This window comes from Entelurus aequoreus, linkage group LG02, assembly GCF_033978785.1.
Source record: "Entelurus aequoreus isolate RoL-2023_Sb linkage group LG02, RoL_Eaeq_v1.1, whole genome shotgun sequence".
NCBI lineage: Eukaryota > Metazoa > Chordata > Actinopteri > Syngnathiformes > Syngnathidae > Entelurus > Entelurus aequoreus.
This window is the reverse complement of record NC_084732.1, coordinates 91,250,266-91,271,555: the sequence shown is the minus strand read 5'-3', so window position 1 is coordinate 91,271,555 and position 21,290 is coordinate 91,250,266. Positions and strand designations below refer to the sequence as shown.

General features: G+C 28.9%; 1 protein-coding gene across 1 annotated transcript in view; it reads right to left on the bottom strand.

Annotated features, from left to right (window-relative positions):
* LOC133641053 (immunoglobulin-like domain-containing receptor 1) overlaps positions 1–14,636 on the bottom strand; it is a 32,860-nt gene extending 18,224 nt beyond the window's left edge. The window contains exons 1-3 of the mRNA XM_062034875.1: positions 14,407–14,636; positions 8,391–8,561; positions 6,452–6,601 (exon numbers count right to left, since the gene is read on the bottom strand). Coding sequence (XP_061890859.1) covers positions 6,452–6,601; positions 8,391–8,561; positions 14,407–14,464 — 379 coding nt within the window. The 5' untranslated portion in view covers positions 14,465–14,636. The remainder of the gene's footprint in view (positions 1–6,451; positions 6,602–8,390; positions 8,562–14,406) is intronic.
* Between the last annotated feature and the right edge of the window lie 6,654 nt (positions 14,637–21,290).

The window sequence follows — 21,290 nt, the reverse complement described above, 5'->3', positions numbered from 1 at the left end:
ACATGTATCTCGTGCACACGAGAAACTTTCTCGTGCACACGAGAAAGTTTTTATAAATTAATAAATAAATAAATAAAAAATGTTAGAATTTAAAAAAAATTTTTTTTTAAGACATGTATCTCGTGCACACGAGAAACTTTTTTTAAAGTTATAAGAAAAAAAAAATGTTAGAATTTTTAATTTTTTTAAGACATGTATCTCCTGCGCACAAGAAACTTTTTTTAAAGATATAAAAAAAAAAAATGTTAGAATTTTTTTTTTTTTAGACATGTATCTCGTGCACACGAGAAAATTTCTCGTGCGCATGAGAAACTTTTTATAAAGTTATAAAAAAAGAAAAAAAATGTTAGAATTTGTATTTTTTTTAGACATGTATCTCGGTGCACGAGAAACTTTTTATAAAGTTATTACAAAAAATTTAGAATTTTTTTTAATTTTTATTTTTTAAGACATGTATCTCTTGCGCACCAGAAACTTTCTCGTGCGCTCGAGAAACTTTTTATAAAGTTATAAAAAAAAAGAAAAAAAATGTTAGAATTTTTTTTTTTTTTTTAGACATGTATCTCGTGCACACGAGAAACTTTCTCGTGCACACGAGAAACTTTTTATAAAGTTATAAAAAAATAAATAAAAAATGTTAGAATTTAAAAAAAACTTTTTTTTTAAGACATGTATCTCGTGCACACGAGAAACATTTTTTAAAGTTATAAAAAAATAAAAAAAAATGTTAGAATTTTTTTTTTTTAGACATGTATCTCGTGCACACGAGAAACTTTTTTTAAAGTTATAAAAAAAAAAAAAAAAGTTAGAATTTTTAATTTTTTTAAGACATGTATCTCCTGCACACGAGAAACTTTTTTTAAAGATATAAAAAAAAAAATGTTAGAATTTTTTTTTTTTAGACATGTATCTCGTGCACACGAGAAACTTTTTATAAAGTTATAAAAAATAAATAAAAAATGTTAGAATTAAAAAACAATTTTTTTTTAAGACATGTATCTCGTGCACACGAGAAACATTTTTTAAAATTATAAAAAAAAAAAAAAAATGTTAGAATTTTTTTTTTTTTTAGACATGTATCTCGTGCACACGAGAAACTTTTTATAAAGTTATAAAAAATAAAAAAAATGTTAGAATTTTTAATTTTTTTAAGACATGTATCTCCTGCGCACGACAAACTTTTTATAAAGTTATAAAAAAATAAATAAAAAATGTTAGAATTAAAAAAAAATTTTTTTTTAGGACATGTATCTCGTGCGCACGAGAAACTTTTTTTGAAGTTATAAAAAAAAAAAAATGTTAGAATTTTTTTTTTTTAGACATGTATCTCGTGCACACGAGAAACTTTTTTTAAAGTTATAAAAAAAAAAAAAATGTTAGAATTTTTAATTTTTTTAAGACATGTATGCGCACGAGAAACTTTTTATAAAGTTATTAAAATTTTTTTTTAAAAATTTAGAATTTTTTTTAATTTTTATTTTTTAAGACATGTATCTCTTGCGCACCAGAAACTTTCTCGTGCGCTCAAGAAACTTTTTATAAAGTTATAAAAAAAAAGAAAAAAAATGTTAGAATTTTTTTTTTTTTTAGACATGTATCTCGTGCACACGAGAAACTTTCTCGTGCACACGAGAAAGTTTTTATAAATTAATAAAAAAATAAATAAAAAATGTTAGAATTTAAAAAAAATTTTTTTTTAAGACATGTATCTCGTGCACACGAGAAACTTTTTTTAAAGTTATAAGAAAAAAAAAAAATGTTAGAATTTTTAATTTTTTTAAGACATGTATCTCCTGCGCACGAGAAACTTTTTTTAAAGATACAAAAAAAAAAAAATGTTAGAATTTTTTTTTTTTTAGACATGCATCTCGTGCACACGAGAAACTTTTTATAAAGTTATAAAAAATAAATAAAAAATGTTAGAATTAAAAAACAATTTTTTTTTAAGACATGTATCTCGTGCACACGAGAAACATTTTTTAAAATTATAAAAAAAAAAAAAAAATGTTAGAATTTTTTTTTTTTTTAGACATGTATCTCGTGCACACGAGAAACTTTTTATAAAGTTATAAAAAATAAAAAATTTTTTAGAATTTTTAATTTTTTTAAGACATGTATCTCCTGCGCACGACAAACTTTTTATAAAGTTATAAAAAAAAAAAAAAAAAATGTTAGAATTAAAAAAAAAATTTTTTTTAGGACATGTATCTCGTGCGCACGAGAAACTTTTTTTGAAGTTATAAAAAAAAAAAAAATGTTAGAATTTTTTTTTTTTTAGACATGTATCTCGTGCACACGAGAAACTTTTTTTAAAGTTATAAAAAAAAAAAAAATGTTAGAATTTTTAATTTTTTTAAGACATGTATGCGCACGAGAAACTTTTTATAAAGTTATTAAAAAATTTTTTAAAAAATTTAGAATTTTTTTTAATTTTTATTTTTTAAGACATGTATCTCTTGCGCACCAGAAACTTTCTCGTGCGCTCAAGAAACTTTTTATAAAGTTATAAAAAAAAAGAAAAAAAATGTTAGAATTTTTTTTTTTTTAGACATGTATCTCGTGCACACGAGAAACTTTCTCGTGCACACGAGAAAGTTTTTATAAATTAATAAAAAAATAAATAAAAAATTTTAGAATTTAAAAATTTTTTTTTTTTAAGACGTATCTCGTGCACACGAGAAACTTTTTTTAAAGTTATAAGAAAAAAAAAAATGTTAGAATTTTTAATTTTTTTAAGACATGTATCTCCTGCGCACGAGAAACTTTTTTTAAAGATACAAAAAAAAAAAAATGTTAGAATTTTTTTTTTTTTTAGACATGTATCTCGTGCACACCAGAAACTTTTTTTAAAGTTATAAAAAAAAAAAAAAAAAAGTTAGAATTTTTAATTTTTTAAAGACATGTATCTCCTGCGCACGAGAAACTTTTTTTAAAGATATAAAAAAAAAAAATGTTAGAATTTTTTTTTTTTTAGACATGTATCTCGTGCACACGAGAAACTTTTTATAAAGTTATAAAAAATAAATAAAAAATGTTAGAATTAAAAAACACTTTTTTTTAAGACATGTATCTCGTGCACACGAGAAACATTTTTTAAAATTATAAAAAAAAAAAAAAAATGTTAGAATTTTTTTTTTTTTTAGACATGTATCTCGTGCACACGAGAAACTTTTTATAAAGTTATAAAAAATAAAAAAAATGTTAGAATTTTTAATTTTTTTAAGACATGTATCTCCTGCGCACGACAAACTTTTTATAAAGTTATAAAAAAATAAATAAAAAATGTTAGAATTAAAAAAAAATTTTTTTTTAGGACATGTATCTCGTGCGCACGAGAAACTTTTTTTGAAGTTATAAAAAAAAAAAAAATGTTAGAATTTTTTTTTTTTTAGACATGTATCTCGTGCACACGAGAAACTTTTTTTAAAGTTATAAAAAAAAAAAAAAGGTTAGAATTTTTAATTTTTTTAAGACATGTATGCGCACGAGAAACTTTTTATAAAGTTATTTAAAATTTTTTTTAAAAATTTAGAATTTTTTTTAATTTTTATTTTTTAAGACATGTATCTCTTGCGCACCAGAAACTTTCTCGTGCGCTCAAGAAACTTTTTATAAAGTTATAAAAAAAAAGAAAAAAAATGTTAGAATTTTTTTTTTTTTTAGACATGTATCTCGTGCACACGAGAAACTTTCTCGTGCACACGAGAAAGTTTTTATAAATTAATAAAAAAATAAATAAAAAATGTTAGAATTAAAAAAAAAATTTTTTTTAAGACATGTATCTCGTGCACACGAGAAACTTTTTTTTAAAGTTATAAGAAAAAAAAAAATGTTAGAATTTTTAATTTTTTTAAGACATGTATCTCCTGCGCACGAGAAACTTTTTTTAAAGATATAAAAAAAAAAAATGTTAGAATTTTTTTTTTTTTAGACATGTATCTCGTGCACACGAGAAACTTTTTATAAAGTTATAAAAAATAAATAAAAAATGTTAGAATTAAAAAACAATTTCTTTTAAGACATGTATCTCGTGCACACGAGAAACATTTTTTAAAATTATAAAAAATAAAAAAAAAATGTTAGAATTTTTTTTTTTTTTAGACATGTATCTCGTGCACACGAGAAACTTTTTATAAAGTTATAAAAAATAAAAATTTTTTTAGAATTTTTAATTTTTTTAAGACATGTATCTCCTGCGCACGACAAACTTTTTATAAAGTTATAAAAAAATAAATAAAAAATGTTAGAATTTAAAAAAAAAATTTTTTTAGGACATGTATCTCGTGCGCACGAGAAACTTTTTTTGAAGTTATAAAAAAAAAAAAAATGTTAGAATTTTTTTTTTTTAGACATGTATCTCGTGCACACGAGAAACTTTTTTTAAAGTTATAAAAAAAAAAAAATGTTAGAATTTTTAATTTTTTTAAGACATGTATGCGCACGAGAAACTTTTTATAAAGTTATTAAAAAAATTTTTAAAAAATTTAGAATTTTTTTTAATTTTTATTTTTTAAGACATGTATCTCTTGCGCACCAGAAACTTTCTCGTGCGCTCAAGAAACTTTTTATAAAGTTATAAAAAAAAAGAAAAAAAATGTTAGAATTTTTTTTTTTTTAGACATGTATCTCGTGCACACGAGAAACTTTCTCGTGCACACGAGAAAGTTTTTATAAATTAATAAAAAAATAAATAAAAAATTTTAGAATTTAAAATTTTTTTTTTTAAGACGTATCTCGTGCACACGAGAAACTTTTTTTAAAGTTATAAGAAAAAAAAAATGTTAGAATTTTTAATTTTTTTAAGACATGTATCTCCTGCGCACGAGAAACTTTTTTTAAAGATATAAAAAAAAAAAATGTTAGAATTTTTTTTTTTTAGACATGTATCTCGTGCACACGAGAAACTTTTTATAAAGTTATAAAAAATAAATAAAAAATGTTAGAATTAAAAAACAATTTTTTTTTAAGACATGTATCTCGTGCACACGAGAAACATTTTTTAAAATTATTAAAAAAAAAAAAAAATGTTAGAATTTTTTTTTTTTTTAGACATGTATCTCGTGCACACGAGAAACTTTTTATAAAGTTATAAAAAATAAAAAAAATGTTAGAATTTTTAATTTTTTTAAGACATGTATCTCCTGCGCACGACAAACTTTTTATAAAGTTATAAAAAAATTAATAAAAAATGTTAGAATTAAAAAAAAAATTTTTTTTAGGACATGTATCTCGTGCGCACGAGAAACTTTTTTTGAAGTTATAAAAAAAAAAAAAATGTTAGAATTTTTTTTTTTTTAGACATGTATCTCGTGCACACGAGAAACTTTTTTTAAAGTTATAAAAAAAAAAAAAAAGTTAGAATTTTTAATTTTTTTAAGACATGTATGCGCACGAGAAACTTTTTATAAAGTTATTAAAAAATTTTTTTAAAAATTTAGAATTTTTTTAAATTTTTATTTTTTAAGACATGTATCTCTTGCGCACCAGAAACTTTCTCGTGCGCTCAAGAAACTTTTTATAAAGTTATAAAAAAAAAGAAAAAAAATGTTAGAATTTTTTTTTTTTTTAGACATGTATCTCGTGCACACGAGAAACTTTCTCGTGCCCACGAGAAAGTTTTTATAAATTAATACAAAAATAAATAAAAAATGTTAGAATTAAAAAAAATTTTTTTTTTAAGACATGTATCTCGTGCACACGAGAAACTTTTTTTAAAGTTATAAGAAAAAAAAAAATGTTAGAATTTTAAAGTTTTTTAAGACATGTATCTCCTGCGCACGAGAAACTTTTTATAAAGTTATAAAAAAAAAAAAAAAGTTAGAATTTTTTTTTTTTTTTAGACATGTATCTCGTGCACACGAGAAACTTTCTCGTGTGCACGAGATACATGTCTAAAAAAAAAATTGATTTTCCCCCCATGTCCCTTTAGGGGCTCCGTAGAAACCAACAAATTTAGCTGAACTGCAGCAATTTAGTGGTCAAGTGGTCAAGCAGAAGCTTGTGGATGGCTACCAAAAGTGCCTTATTGCAGGTCAACTTGCCATGTAAGCAAATATTAACATTGCTGTATGTATACTTTTGACCCTAACATTTTCAGTAGAGCCATAATAAATTCATAAAAGAAGCAAACTTCATGAATGTTTTCTGTGAGCAACAAGTATGTGCTCCAATCACTACATCACAACAAATAAGAAATGATTGTAAAGTCAAGACAGCCATGACATCATGTTCTTTACACGTGTACGTACACTTTTGACCACCACTGTATATCCTGATCAAATACTTTTGTTTTTGCTCCCATTTCTCATGAGTTGAAGTCCAAGAAGTAAAACCAATTCCTCTCAAATATTGTTGACTAATGTGTAAATCTGTGTTAGTGAGCATTTCTTCTTTGCCAAGATAACACAAACAAGTATGAAAAAGACAGAAGTATTTCATGACATAAACGTACTATTCTGGATGGAGATTCTGCGTTCCCGATAGTCGGCACCGATTATGGGCTCGTTGGTGCCTCTCTTCTGGATGACGGTCCGCACCGTGCGCTGGCGATCAGGACAGTCGTTGGCGGGGTCTTGACCCAACTGCAGCGAAGACTGGAACGCTAAACACACACACACACACACACACACACACACACACACACACACACACACACACACACACACACACACACACACACACACACACACACACACACACACACACACACGCACACACACATTGCAGATATATCATGTTTGTGGTAGCACTGGGAGATAAAACCATATCAATATGTATCGCAATACACCAATAAAATACGTATAATAAGACATTGTTTTTGGGTGGCAAGAAAGGTGAAGTATGGAAGCAAGGTTGGTTGCATGGACAAAGGCACTCGCTAACAGCCAATCAGGTGACAGTAGCAACTATCACGTTTGGTTGATTCTTTGCATGGAGTGAGAAGAGGAAGTCAAAATGAAGAAGTTGCGGGTAAAAGAGGAAAAGTCACTTTTTTGGTTGTTTCCAAAAGGGACCGTAGTCAGACCAAGGCGGTCTGTGCATGATGCAAGGCAAGAGCGCTAATAGCACACCACCTTAGCTCACCCTTTAGAGCACAGCTGTAACTTCCTGCCACTTTGATTGATTGAGACTTTTATTAGTAGGTTGCACAGTGAAGTACATATTCCGTACAATTGACCACTAAATGGTAACACCCCAATAAGTTTTTCAACTTGTTTAAGTCGGGGTCCACTCAACCTGCAGAAAGTAGTTAAATAATTTGCATAGTTAAATAGGAATAAGAGGGAAAATTAATGTTACACAGACGTTATTTCCCAGCACTAAACCTGCAGAAAATACTTCTCAGGTTTCTCTATGTTGACATTTTCACACTTTGCACTATTTTATTACACTTTATGAAGCATTTCTTACATATTCCTTATTTTTAAGAGCTTATTGTTAAGTCTGCAATGTGATTTTACTATTTTGTTGACTTTGTTGGAGTGTTTTCCATGTTTGTGTTGACATTTCCTTTCTGCCTTGATAGCTGAGGGGTTATAATCAGAGGAAGTTACATTTCAAATAAAATATTATTGTCCAGCTCCTAATTTTCCAAAGGTCATAAAAAACATCAATAATTATCGACAGGCCGATGTAATAATATTATTCATTTGCACAGTTAAATAGGAATAAGAGGGCAAATTAATGTTACACAGACGTTTAAACCTGCAGAAAATACTTCTTTTCACATTTCTCTATTTACATTGTCACACTTTGCACTATTTTCTTACACTTTATGAAGTATTTCATACATATTCTTATTCTTAAGAGCTTATTGTTAAATCTTCAATGTAATTTTACTATTTTGTTGACATTGTTGGAGTGTTTTCCATGTTTGTGTTGACATTTCCTTTCTGCCTTGATAGCCGAGGGATTATAATCTGAAAAAGGTCTGCTCTTTATTTTCCATAAATCATAAAAATGTTAAATAATTATCAATATCGACCAATATATTAATGATGTTTAAATAATTACTGCATAACAAAAAATCATTTGCATAGTTAAATTGAACAATAAATTAATAAAATTAATTTATTAATTTTATTATAATTAATAAATTAAATTATAAATTTTTATAAATAAAATAAACATTTTATATATAAAATAATTAATAAATTAAATTATAAATATTTTATTATAATTAATAAATTAAATTATAAATTTTATTATAATTAATAAATTAAATTATAAATTTTTATAAATAAAATAACATTTTTATATATAAAATAATTAATAAATTAAATTATAAATTGTTTATTATAATTAATAAATTAAATTATAAATTGTATTATAACTAATAAATTAAACATTAAACATCATAAATGAATGTTCCACAGCCGTTATTTGCTTACATGTGGAGTAGTACTCCAGCACCGGGTCCTTGCAGAAGGACTTGAACCTCCAGGTGAGCAGGACATCTTGGGGGTTAGCAGAGGTGGAATAGTCACAGCGCAGAATGACGGAGCCGAAGAGGAAGGTGCTGCGGTCCTGATCGGAGACGATCACCTGGATGCACCTGGACGCTGCAGGAGTTACGCAATAGTTATAATCACACTTTTAAATTGACTTTCATTCGGATGAATCACACTGCTTAGTAAAAAAAAAAAAAAGAACCCGATATTTTGACACAATGTTATTTTTTATGTTTTACTTGAATGTACTTCATTTATTTGCTCAAAAGCCATAAAAGTATTCACTCAAGTTTTGTCTGTTTTTTTTTTTTTTAAGACAATTTTTGCATTGACCTGATCACTGACTTTATGAAAACTTGGGTTGCAGCTGTCAATTACTATAATAATCTATCGGTTAGTTCAGGGGTCACCAACGTGGTAGCCCGTAAGGACCAGGGGCCGTACTTATCAAGCTTCTTAGAGTGCCATTTTACACTTAAGTCCTGAGAATTTGCAAAATTTAGTCCTACTCTCAAACTTAAGAATAAAAGCTTTTTATTAACGTTCTTAAGTCTAAGAATCACTCCTACTCTCCACGATATTTAAGAGACCTTCAGAGGTGTCTTAAGTGGTTAGGAGTTGCTAGCAGGGGATGGCACTGAGGCGAGAGAGACGTGCGCCAACGTTCAGGGAACGGAACAATGTTTTGGTTTTTTTTGATGACGAGCAGCTGATCAAACGGTATCGTTTAGACAGAGCGGATATTATTTTTGTCACAGATTTAATACTTTTCGATTCCTTGTTGATTTCTGCATGTGTCTGCAGTGGGCTAGTATATATAGAGCCACCCACACCAGTTTCAAATTAGTTGCCTAATTAATGAATTGGAAAGAAAATGTTATGACAGTAGCGTATGTGTGTGGCCGTGAGGTGAGTGACGTCAGTGAGTGTGTGGGCGAGAGAAGAGAGGGAGCGATAGCGTGAGTGCCGGCGGGGACTAGTTTGTTTTGTATTATTTTGTAGTTTATTGTTAAAATATACACTCCCATTGTCCACTTAAATATTTCCAAGATATTTCTTTATTCTTAGACAACGGATTCCCTTCCGTGATTGGTCATTTCTATGGACACAGAAATGACATCACCTAAAGTTCCGTTTACGGCACATAGTAATGTCGTAATTCAGCTCTGAGTGTGACACTTAAGATTCAGTCCTACACTTCGCTGAAAGTGTGAGTAAGACGCTTGATAACTAACTTTTAAGTGCAGCTTTCAGCCAAGAATTTATTTACTCTTAAGTCAACTCTTAGCAGACTTCTTAGGAGTCATTCTAAGAAGCTTGATAAGTACGGCCCCTGGTCTCGCTTTGCCCGACATTTTTAATTCTAAGAGAGACAAAACTCAAATAGAATTTGAAAATCCAAGAAAATATTTTAAAGACTTGGTCTTCACTTGTTTAAATAAATTCATTTATTTTATTACTTTGCTTCTTATAACTTTCAGAAAAACAATTTTAGAGAAAAAATACAACCTTAAAAATGATTTTAGGATTTTTAAACACATATACCTTTTTACCTGTTATATTCCTTCCTCTTCTTTCCTGACAATTTAAATCAATGTTCAAGTCAATTTTTTATTTTTATTGTAAAGAATAATAAATACATTTTAATTTAATTCTTCATTTTAGCTTCTGTTTTTTTCGACGAAGAATATTTGTGAAATATTTCTTCAAATGTATTATGATTAAAATTCAAAAAAAATATTCTGGAAAATCTAGAAAATCTGTATAATCAAATTTAAATCTTATTTCAAAGTCTTTTGAATTTCTTTTAAAATTTTTGTTGTGGAAAATCTAGAAGAAATAATGATTTGTCTTTGTTAGAAATATAGCTTGGTCCAATTTGTTATATATTCTAACAAAGTGCAGATTGGATTTTAACCTATTTAAAACATGTCATCAAAATTCTAAAATTAATCTTAATCAGGAAAAATTACTAATGATGTTCTATAAATTATTTTTTACATTTTTTCAAAAACATTCAAATTTGCTAGTTTTTCTCTTCTTTTTTTCCGGTTGAATTTTGAATTTTAAAGAGTCGAAATTGAAGATAAACTATGTTTCAAAATTCAATTGTCATTTTTTTCGTGTTTTCTCCTCTTTTAAACCGTTCAATTAAGTGTAAATATCATTAATTATTAATAATAACATACAGAGTTAAAGGTAAATTGAGCAAATTGGCTATTTCTGGCCATTTATTGAAGTGTGTATCAAACTGGTAGTCCTTCGCATTAATCACTACCCAAGAAGTAGCTCTTGCTTTCAAAAAGGTTGCTGACCCCTGGGTTAGTTTGTTCGACTAATGCAGGGGTCGGCAACCCAAAATGTTGAAAGAGCCATATTGGAGCAAAAATACAAAAACAAATCTATCTGGAGCCGCAAAAAATTAAAAGCCATATTACATGTGTCATGAGATATAAATGTAATTAAGAGGACTTAAAGGAAACTAAATGACCTCAAATATAGCTACAAATGAGGCATATGCAATATGTACATATAGCTAGCCTAAATAGCATGTTAGCATCGATTAGCTTGCAGTCACGCAGTGACCAAATATGTCTGATTAGCACTCCACACAAGTCAATAACATCAACAAAACTCACCTTTGTGCATTCACGCCCAACGTTAAAAGTGTGGTGGACAAAATGAGACAGAAAAAGTGGCATAAAACACGTCCTAGAAAGTCGGAGAAAGTTATACATGGAAACAAACTATACGGCGAGTTCAAGGACCGCCAAAATTAGTAGGACAAAACGGCGCTCGCCAAATACTCGAATCAGTGAAGCATGTTTAATATAAACAGTGTGATTTATAACAATTAGCGAGGTTTATGTCATGTTTGTCCTCCCACAGAAAACATTCTGAAACAAAAAAATAGATTTTTTTCCCCTCATCTTTTTCCATTCTTCATACATTTTTGAAAAATCTCCAGAGAGCCACTAGGGCGGCGCTAAAGAGCCGCATGCGGCTCTAGAGCCGCGGGTTGCCGACCCCCGGACTAATGGGATAAAACACTTTATAGTCTCAATGTGTATTGGAGGGAAAATGGTTGAAATAAACAAAATATTTTTCTGGTTGCCATAAACTTCATTACCTTTTTTTTTTTAGCTTTCTTTATCTTCTATTCACCTTCTTTTTACCTTTCATTTACCCGCTATTTACCGATTTTTACTTTATTATACCTTCTATTTTGTTTTTCCTTCTTTTATTTGATGAATGCTCAATAGTTACACTCATTAAACTAACAATTAAAGCAAACTATTATAAATCAAAGCGTGTAATCAAATTAATCCATCAATCATAGCAGCACTCATAAAAACCCACACCACTTTTCGGGTAACCGTTCGTAGTTAAAGTTAATAATAATTTAATAAAGTAAATAAAAAGTTTAATCTGCAACTGTACATGATTGGTGCAATACACGTTTGTGACTAATCACGAGTTAACTGGTTATTATTAATATCATGTATTACATTGAGCAGGATTCTTGCACAGCCTTAAATTCCGTATTTATTTTTTGCTGCAGATATTTTTTCGTGATTAATTACAGTAAATTACTTGCTTAAATGACTTGGTTTTAATCTCATTGTACAGTGACAATAAAAGGCATTCTATTCTATTTAGGGATGTCCGATAATGGCTTTTTGCCGATATCCGATATGCCGATATTGTCCAACTCTTTAATTACCGATACCGATATCAACCGATATATACAGTCGTGGAATTAACACATTATTATGCCTAATTTGGACAACCAGGTATGGTGAGGATAAGGTACTTTTTAAAAAAATGAATCAAATAAAATAAGATAAATAAATTAAAAACATTTTCTTGAATAAAAAATTAAGTAAAACAACATAAAATCAGTTACATAGAAACTACTAATTAATGAAAATTTGTCAAATTAACTGTTAAAGGTTAGTATTATTAGTGGACCAGCAGCACGCACAATCATGTGTGCTTACGGACTGTATTCCTTGCAGACTGTATTGATATATATTGATATATAATGTAGGAAGCAGAATATTAATAACAGAAAGAAACAACCCTTTTGTGTGAATGAGTGTAAATGGGGGAGGGAGGTTTTTTGGCTTGGTGCACTAATTGTAAGTATATCTTGTGTTTTTTATGTGGATTTAATAAAAAACAAAAACAAAAACAAAACAAAAAAAACGATACTGATAATAAAAAAAACGATACCGATAATTTCCGATATTACATTTTAACGCATTTATCGGCCGATAATATCGGCAGACCGATATTATCGGACATCTCTAATTCTATTCTAAATCATTTCCATCAACCTCAAAAAGAACCCAATATTTTGACACAAATGCAATTTTACTGTCAGAATATCAAACATAAACATCTTTTAAATGTTCCACTTGAATATATTGACTTTTTTTTCTTTTTTGCTCAACACCTGATAAAAGTATTACCGTATTTTCCGCACTATAAGGCGCACCTAAAAACCTCAAATTTTCTCAAAAGCTGACAGTGCGCCTTATAATGCGGTGCGCCTTATATATGGACCAATATTGAGCCACGACAGGTCTTGCAACTACGGTAAGCAGCTATGGATGCATAACGTAACCCCAGCCTCTACTGTAGCGTCTATTCTATGCGCCTTATAATGCGGTGCGCCTTTTATATGGACCAATATTGAGCCACGACAAGTCTCGCAACTACGGTAAGCAGCCATGGATGCATAACGTAACCCCAGCCTCTACTGTAGCGTCTATTCTATGCGCCTTATAATGCGGTGCGCCTTATATATGGACCAATATTGAGCCACGACAGGTCTCGCAACTACGGTAAGCAGCCATGGATGCATAACGTGACCCCAGCCTCTACTGTAGCGTCTATTCTATGCGCCTTATAATGCGGTGCACCTTATATATGAACACAGTTTTAAAATAGGCCATTCATTGAAGGTGCGCCTTATAATCCGGTGCGCCTTATAGTGCGGAAAATACGGTAACTAAAGTTCTGTTGGGGTTTATTTTGAATGCGTATGCATCGACTTGATCACTGCACTTATAAACACTTGGGTTGCAGCTATCGACTACTACAGTAATCGAGTAATTTATCGATTACTTTGTTGGATTAATGGGATAAAACACACTTTATAGTCTCCGTGTGTATTGGAGGGAAAACGGTTGAAATAAACAAAATATTTTCTGGTTCCCATAAGCTTCATTATCTTCTGTTTACCTTTTATTTACCTTCTATTTTTGCTTTTTTTCATTTTTTATTTTCTACTCACCTTCCTGTATCTTCTTTGACCTTTTTTTTTTTTTTTTTTTTTTTTTAGCATTATTTGACCTTTTATTTTATTTGTATTGGTTACAGTAATTAAAAGATCAATCTAAGCAAAATTATATAAATATTTTACATTGACTAATCAATGCAGCCATAATAAAAACCCACGGTAGAAGGAGCTGAAAATAAATGAAAGTAAAAAATAAATAAATAATAAATTGCACATGTTTGTGATTAATCACATGACTTATTATTAATATGAAGTATAACAAGTGGGTCACTACATGAGAGTTTGGTAAGAATGTTGTTGTTTAAACAAGACTCAGAGTCAGAGTGATCTAACCTGTAAAACAGGTGTCAGACCGGAAGTGAAACTAGCTAGCATCATCTTCGGCGGCTAAAAAGCAAACTGAACACTTTGACAACATTGTGGTTGCTAATATAAACATTATCTTCAAACAATAACCGGGTTAAAAATGTCAAAATGATACAAAGTTACTTCATCAAAAAAAAAACTGTCCATTCATCACGTGACCTCACCGGCAAACTCCTTAAAGTGGCTAAAAAGCAGCACTTAAATCTTCACTTTATGAAATAAATCCACATTAAAACAGAAATTGGCGGACAAAAAAGACCGTTTTTGGTCTGGGAAAAGTACCTTTCAGCAGCGAGAGGACGACGGCGGAAGCTAAAAGTCGCCGCACCGTGGCCGACATCGCAGTCACGTGACTCCGGGATCCTCAACCTTACACAAAAACAACAACAAAACCTCCAAAACTCCAAAGAAGTTTACAAGTTGACGTCGAGGAGAAGCCGAGCTGGAGTGCAAGTCATCTCTCTTCTCAGGCCGAAAGTCTCTTCTCAGGCCACGCCCCGAAACAGGTGAAAGTCACTGGCAGGTAACCGGAAACGTACCTTATGCATTCCACGTCTAATTACGTCATTCATTTCACTATTTTACAAACAGTAGCATTTTATGTCCTTCTTACAAAACCTTTGACATTCTATTCGTATAAATTATTCATTTTATTATTGAATTATTTTTCTCATTTTATTAGACGTCACAAAGTCAAAGTGTCATTTCAATAAAGTCACTTTTGATTTATTATTTAAACATTTTTGATTGGAAGTATGTATATTAGTTTATTGTTGTAGTATTGATATTGTTATCATATAAAATTATTGTTTATTTTTCATATACTTTTTCACCACTAGATGTCAGGCTAGGCTAACTATGAAATGATTATATGCACATGTTCCTTCTTGACTGCACTTAAATATATTTATATTATTCTTATATAATATATATAATATATTATATTCATATTATAGTATTTATTATTATTATTGTCCATTGTGAGCGAACTGTGGTGCTGAATTTCCCCCAGGGATCAATAAAGTACTTTCTATTCTATTTTATTACACAATACAAGGTAAAGTACCTGAAATATTGCAGTTTATTTGTAATATACTTTTTCACCACTAGATGTCAGGCCAGGCTAACTATGAAATGATTACACAATACAACGTAAAGTACCTGACATATTTCTGTATTTATTGAAATAGTTCTTTATTGTTTCTTAGACTCGGTGTGTTGGATTGTTTGAATTAAAAAAAATTCAAATAACACACCTTGGGAATATTTGATTGTTTCAATGTTGTCTTTCCTAAAGAGGCTTTTGAAAACTCTAGCAAATATTTTTATGACATACATTTTTTTTTAAAGCTTTACATCCGGGGCCTTCAATGTTTCCCAGGCCGAGGACCCCCAAAACTAAATAAAACATGGAGCAAAATTCTTGTCTTGTACAATAAATCGGTGCTAAAAGTACTTTATTGTCATTGTACAATACTAACATATTCAAATAATACACAGCTAATAGCTAAATGCTAACATGAATATATTATTATTCATGTTTTAATTTTAAAGTGACAAGTACGGTGGCCATAACTGCCATTTTTAAATGACACAATTGTGTGTCGGATCAATGTTTGTGTTTATTTAAAGACATTGGAAAATGAGGTCCATTCAAGCCGAAATGTCACACGCCCCTGCAGTACCTCTGCGGACCTCTGGGGGGGAGACCGTGCAGTACCTCTGCAGACCCCTGGGGGGAGTCAGCGGACATGAATATTTACATTAGGTGGGAGGAGTCAGCGGACATGAATATTTACATTAGGTGGGAGGAGTCAGCGGAGATGAATATTTACATTAGGTGGGAGGAGTCAGCGGACATGAATATTTACATAAGGTGGGAGGAGTCAGCTTACATGAATATTTACCTTAGGTGGGAGGAGTCAGTGTACATGAATATTTACATTAGGTAGGAGGAGTCAGCTGACATGAATATTTACATTAGGTGGGAGGAGTCAGCGTACATGAATATTTACATTAGGTGGGAGGAGTCAGCGGACATGAATATTTCCATTAGGTGGGAGGAGTCAGCTGACATGAATATTTACATTAGGTGGGAGGAGTCAGCGGACATGAATATTTACATTAGGTGGGAGGAGTCAGCAGACATGCATATTTACATTAGGTGGGAGGAGTCAGCGGACATGAATATTATTACATTTCCACAGAGTCAGGAATGAAGTTGAGCAACTTTTTCTAATGTTTACTCAAACTTGGAACGCGTGATGTCATCTTTTATCAGAAATGTGTCAACAATTGCTGATATTTTCCCGCCCAAACTGCCTCCTAAATGTCCTTTTTCACTTGATCATAACCTCCTGTGGATGTTACTTGAAAATGTTTTATTGTACCAAAATTCTCTTTAAGACAACATTTACACAATATAATAAACTACTTAAATACTTCAAAAGGGCTCCACAAAATATTGATCTATTGAAGGCTCTTAATACTTCACATCAATTGCTCACCTTTACTATATTTTTGGGGAATATATCGCATATTTTGTGTTTTCTATGACAAAAATGGAATATAACAAACAAAAAAAATATTTGAAAAAAATAAAACAATTTTTAATTGACGGATAGATCTGAAGTTGATTTAGAGAGATATGTTGAAAGTAAAAAAAATAAATAAAAATGTCAACCTATTTTAGCACTTTTAAGGAATTTCAGTGTGATTTTTTTATTTTATTTTCATTGCTCAAAAAATAAATGAATCAAAATCAATGTTATGAATTATTGACCTATTGAGGGCTCTTAATACTTCACATCAATTATTCCACTTTAATATATTTTTAGGGAAAATATTGCATATTTTGTGTTTTCTATGACAAAAATGGCAAAAACAAACAAAACAAATATAAAAAACCTTTAATTGACGGATAAATCTGAAGTTAATCTAGGGAGTTATGTTGAAAGTAAAATAAAAATAAAAGTGTATGAATTATTTTAGAATTTTTTTAAGCGGGAACCTTTTGGGTCCCCAATAATTTCAGTGTGATTTTTTTATTTTATTTTCATTGCTCAAAAAAATAAATGAATCAAAATCAATGTTATGAATGATTGACCTATTGAAGGCTCTTAATACTTCACATCAATTATTCCACTTTAATATATTTTGGGGGAAAATATTCCATATTTTTGTGTTTTCTATGACAAAAATGGAAGAGAACAAACAAAACAAAAAAATTGGAAAAAAATAAAACAACTTTTAATTGACGGATAGATCTCAAGTTGATTTAGAGAGTTATGTTGAAAGTAAAAAATAAAATAAAAAAATGTACGACTTATTTTAGCACTTTTTTTTAAGCGGGACCCTTTGGGTCCCCAGGAATTTCAGTGTGATTTTTTATATTTTATTTTCATTGATCAAAAAATAAATGAATCAAAATCAATGTTATGAATTATTGACCTATTGAAGGCTCTTAATACTTCACATCAATTATTCCACTTTAATATATTTTGGGGGAAAATATTGCATATTTTGTGTTTTCTATGACAAAAATGGCAAAAACAAACAAAACAAATATAAAAAACCTTTAATTGACGGATAAATCTGAGGTTAATCTAGGGAGTTATGTTGAAAGTAAAATAAAAATAAAAATGTATGAATTATTTTAGCACTTTTTTTTAAGCGGGACCCTTTTGGGTCCCCAATAATTTCAGTGTGATTTTTTTATTTTATTTTCATTGCTCAAAAAATAAATGAATCAAAAATCAATGTTATGAATTATTGACCTATTCAAGGCTCTTCATACATCACCTCAATTATTACACTTTAATATATTTTGGGGGAAAATATTGCATATTTTTGTGTTTTCTATGACAAAAATGGAAGAGAACAAACAAAACAAAAAAATTGGAAAAAAATAAAACCACTTTTAATTGACAGATAGATCTCAAGTTGATTTAGAGAGTTATGTTGAAAGTAAAAAAAAATAAAAAAAAATGTACGACTTATTTTAGCACTTTTTTTTAAGCGGGACCCTTTTGGGTCCCCAGGAATTTCAGTGTGATTTTTTTATTTTATTTTCATTGCTCAAAAAAATAAATGAATCAAAATCAATGTTTTGAATTATTGACCTATTCAAGGCTCTTCATACTTCACATCAATTATTACACTTTAATATATTTTGGGGGAAAATATTGCATATTTTTGTGTTTTCTATGACAAAAATGGAAGAGAACAAACAAAAAAAAAAAATTGGAAAAAAATAAAACCACTTTTAATTGACGGATAGATCTCAAGTTGATTTAGAGAGTTATGTTGAAAGTAAAAAATAAAATAAAAAAATGTACGACTTATTTTAGCACTTTTTTTTAAGCGGGACCCTTTTGGGTCCCCAGGAATTTCAGTGTGATTTTTTTATTTTATTTTCATTGCTCAAAAAATAAATAATTCAAAATCAATGTTTTGAATTATTGACCTAGTGAAGGCTCTTAATACTTCACATCAATTATTCCACTTTAATATATTTTTGGGGAAAATATTGCATATTTTTGTGTTTTCTATGACAAAAATGGAAGAGAACAAACAAAACAAAAAAATTGGAAAAAAATAAAACCACTTTTAATTGACGGATAGATCTCAAGTTGATTTAGAGAGTTATGTTGAAAGTAAAAAATAAAATAAAAAAATGTACGACTTATTTTAGCACTTTTTTTTAAGCGGGACCCTTTTGGGTCCCCAGGAATTTCAGTGTGATTTTTTTATTTTATTTTCATTGCTCAAAAAATAAATGAATCAAAATCAATGTTTTGAATGATTGACCTATTGAAGGCTCTTAATACTTCACATCAATTATTCCACTTTAATATATTTTGGGGGAAAATATTGCATATTTTGTGTTTTCTATGACAAAAATGGAAGAGAACAAACAAAACAAAAAAATTGGGAAAAAAATAAAACCACTTTTAATTGACGGATAGATCTCAAGTTGATTTAGAGAGTTATGTTGAAAGTTAAAAAAAAATAAAAAAAATGTACGACTTATTTTAGCACTTTTTTTTAAGCGGGACCCTTTTGGGTCCCCAGGAATTTCAGTGTGACTTTTTTATTTTATTTTCATTGCTCAAAAAATAAATGAATCAAAATCAATGTTATGAATTATTGACCTAGTGAAGGCTCTTAATACTTCACATCAATTATTCTACTTTAATATATTTTGGGGGGAAATATTGCATATTTTGTGTTTTCTATGACAAAAATGGCAAAAATAAAAAAAATATTTAAAAAAAACTTGAATTGACAGATAGATCTGAAGTTAATCTAAGGAGTTAGGTTGAAAGTAAAATAAATAAAAAATGTATGACTTATTTTTAACACTTTTTTTAGCAGGACCCTTTTGGGTCCCAAATAATTTCAGTGTGATTTTTTATTTTATTCTCATTGCTCAAAAAATAAATGAATCAAAATCAATGTTTTGAATTATTGACCTATTGAAGGCTCTTAATACTTCACATCAATTATTCCACTTTAATATATTTTGGGGGAAAATATTGCATATTTTCTGTTTTCTATGACAAAAATGGCAAAAACAAACAAAACAAATATAAAAAACCTTTAATTGACGGATAAATCTGAAGTTAATCTAGGGAGTTATGTTGAAAGTAAAATAAAAATAAAAATGTATGAATTATTTTATCACTTTTTTTTAAGCGGGACCCTTTTGGGTCCCCAATAATTTCAGTGTGATTTTTTTTATTTTATTTTCATTGCTCAAAAAAATAAATGAATCAAAAATCAATGTTATGAATTATTGACCTATTGAAGGCTCTTAATACTTCACATCAATTATTCCACTTTAATATATTTTGGGGGAAAATATTGCATATTTTTGTGTTTTCTATGACAAAAATGGAAGACAACAAACAAAACAAAAAAATTGGAAAAAAATAAAACCACTTTTAATTGACGGATAGATCTCAAGTTGATTTAGAGAGTTATGTTGAAAGTAAAAAATAAAATAAAAAAATTGTACGACTTATTTTAGCACTTTTTTTTAAGCGGGACCCTTTTGGGTCCCCGGGAATTTCAGTGTGATTTTTTTAATTTTATTTTCATTGCTCAAAAAATAAATGAATCAAAATCAATGTTATGAATTATTGACCTAGTGAAGGCTCTTAATACTTCACATCAATTATTCCACTTTAATATATTTTGGGGGAAAATATTGCATATTTTGTGTTTTCTATGACAAAAATGGCAAAAACAAACAAAACAAATATAAAAAACCTGTAATTGACGGATAAATCTGAAGTTAATCTAGGGAGTTATGTTGAAAGTAAAATAAAAATAAAAGTGTATAAATTATTTTAGCACTTTTTTTAAGCGGGACCCTTTTGGGTCCCCAATAATTTCAGTGTGATTTTTTTATTTGTATTTTCATTGCTCAAAAAAAATAAATGAATCAAAAACCAATGTTATGAATTATTGACCTATTGAAGGCTCTTAATACTTCACATCAATTATTCCACTTTAATATATTTTGGGGGGAAATATTGCATATTTTTGTGTTTTCTATGACAAAAATGGAAGAGAACAAACAAACAAAAAAATTGGAAAAAAATAAAACAACTTTTAATTGACGGATAGATCTCAAGTTGATTTACAGAGTTATGTTGAAAGTAAAAAAAAAATTAAAAAAATTTACGACTTATTTTAGCACTTTTTTTTTAAGCGGGACCCTTTTGGGTCCCAAGGAATTTCAGTGTGATTTTTTTATTTTATTTTCATTGCTCAAAAAATAAATGAATCAAAATCAATGTTATGAATGATTGACCTAGTGAAGGCTCTTAATACTTCACCTCAATTATTCCAATTTAATATATTTTGGGGGAAAATATTGCATATTTTTGTGTTTTCTATGACAAAAATGGAAGAGAACAAACAAAAAAAAAAAATTGGAAAAAAATAAAACCACTTTTAATTGACGGATAGATCTCAAGTTGATTTAGAGAGTTATGTTGAAAGTAAATTTTTTTAAAAAAAATGTACGACTTATTTTAGCACTTTTTTTTTTAAGCGGGATCCTTTTGGGTCCCCAGGAATTTCAGTGTGATTTTTTTATTTTATTTTCATTGCTCAAAAAATAAATGAATCAAAATCAATGTTTTGAATTATTGACC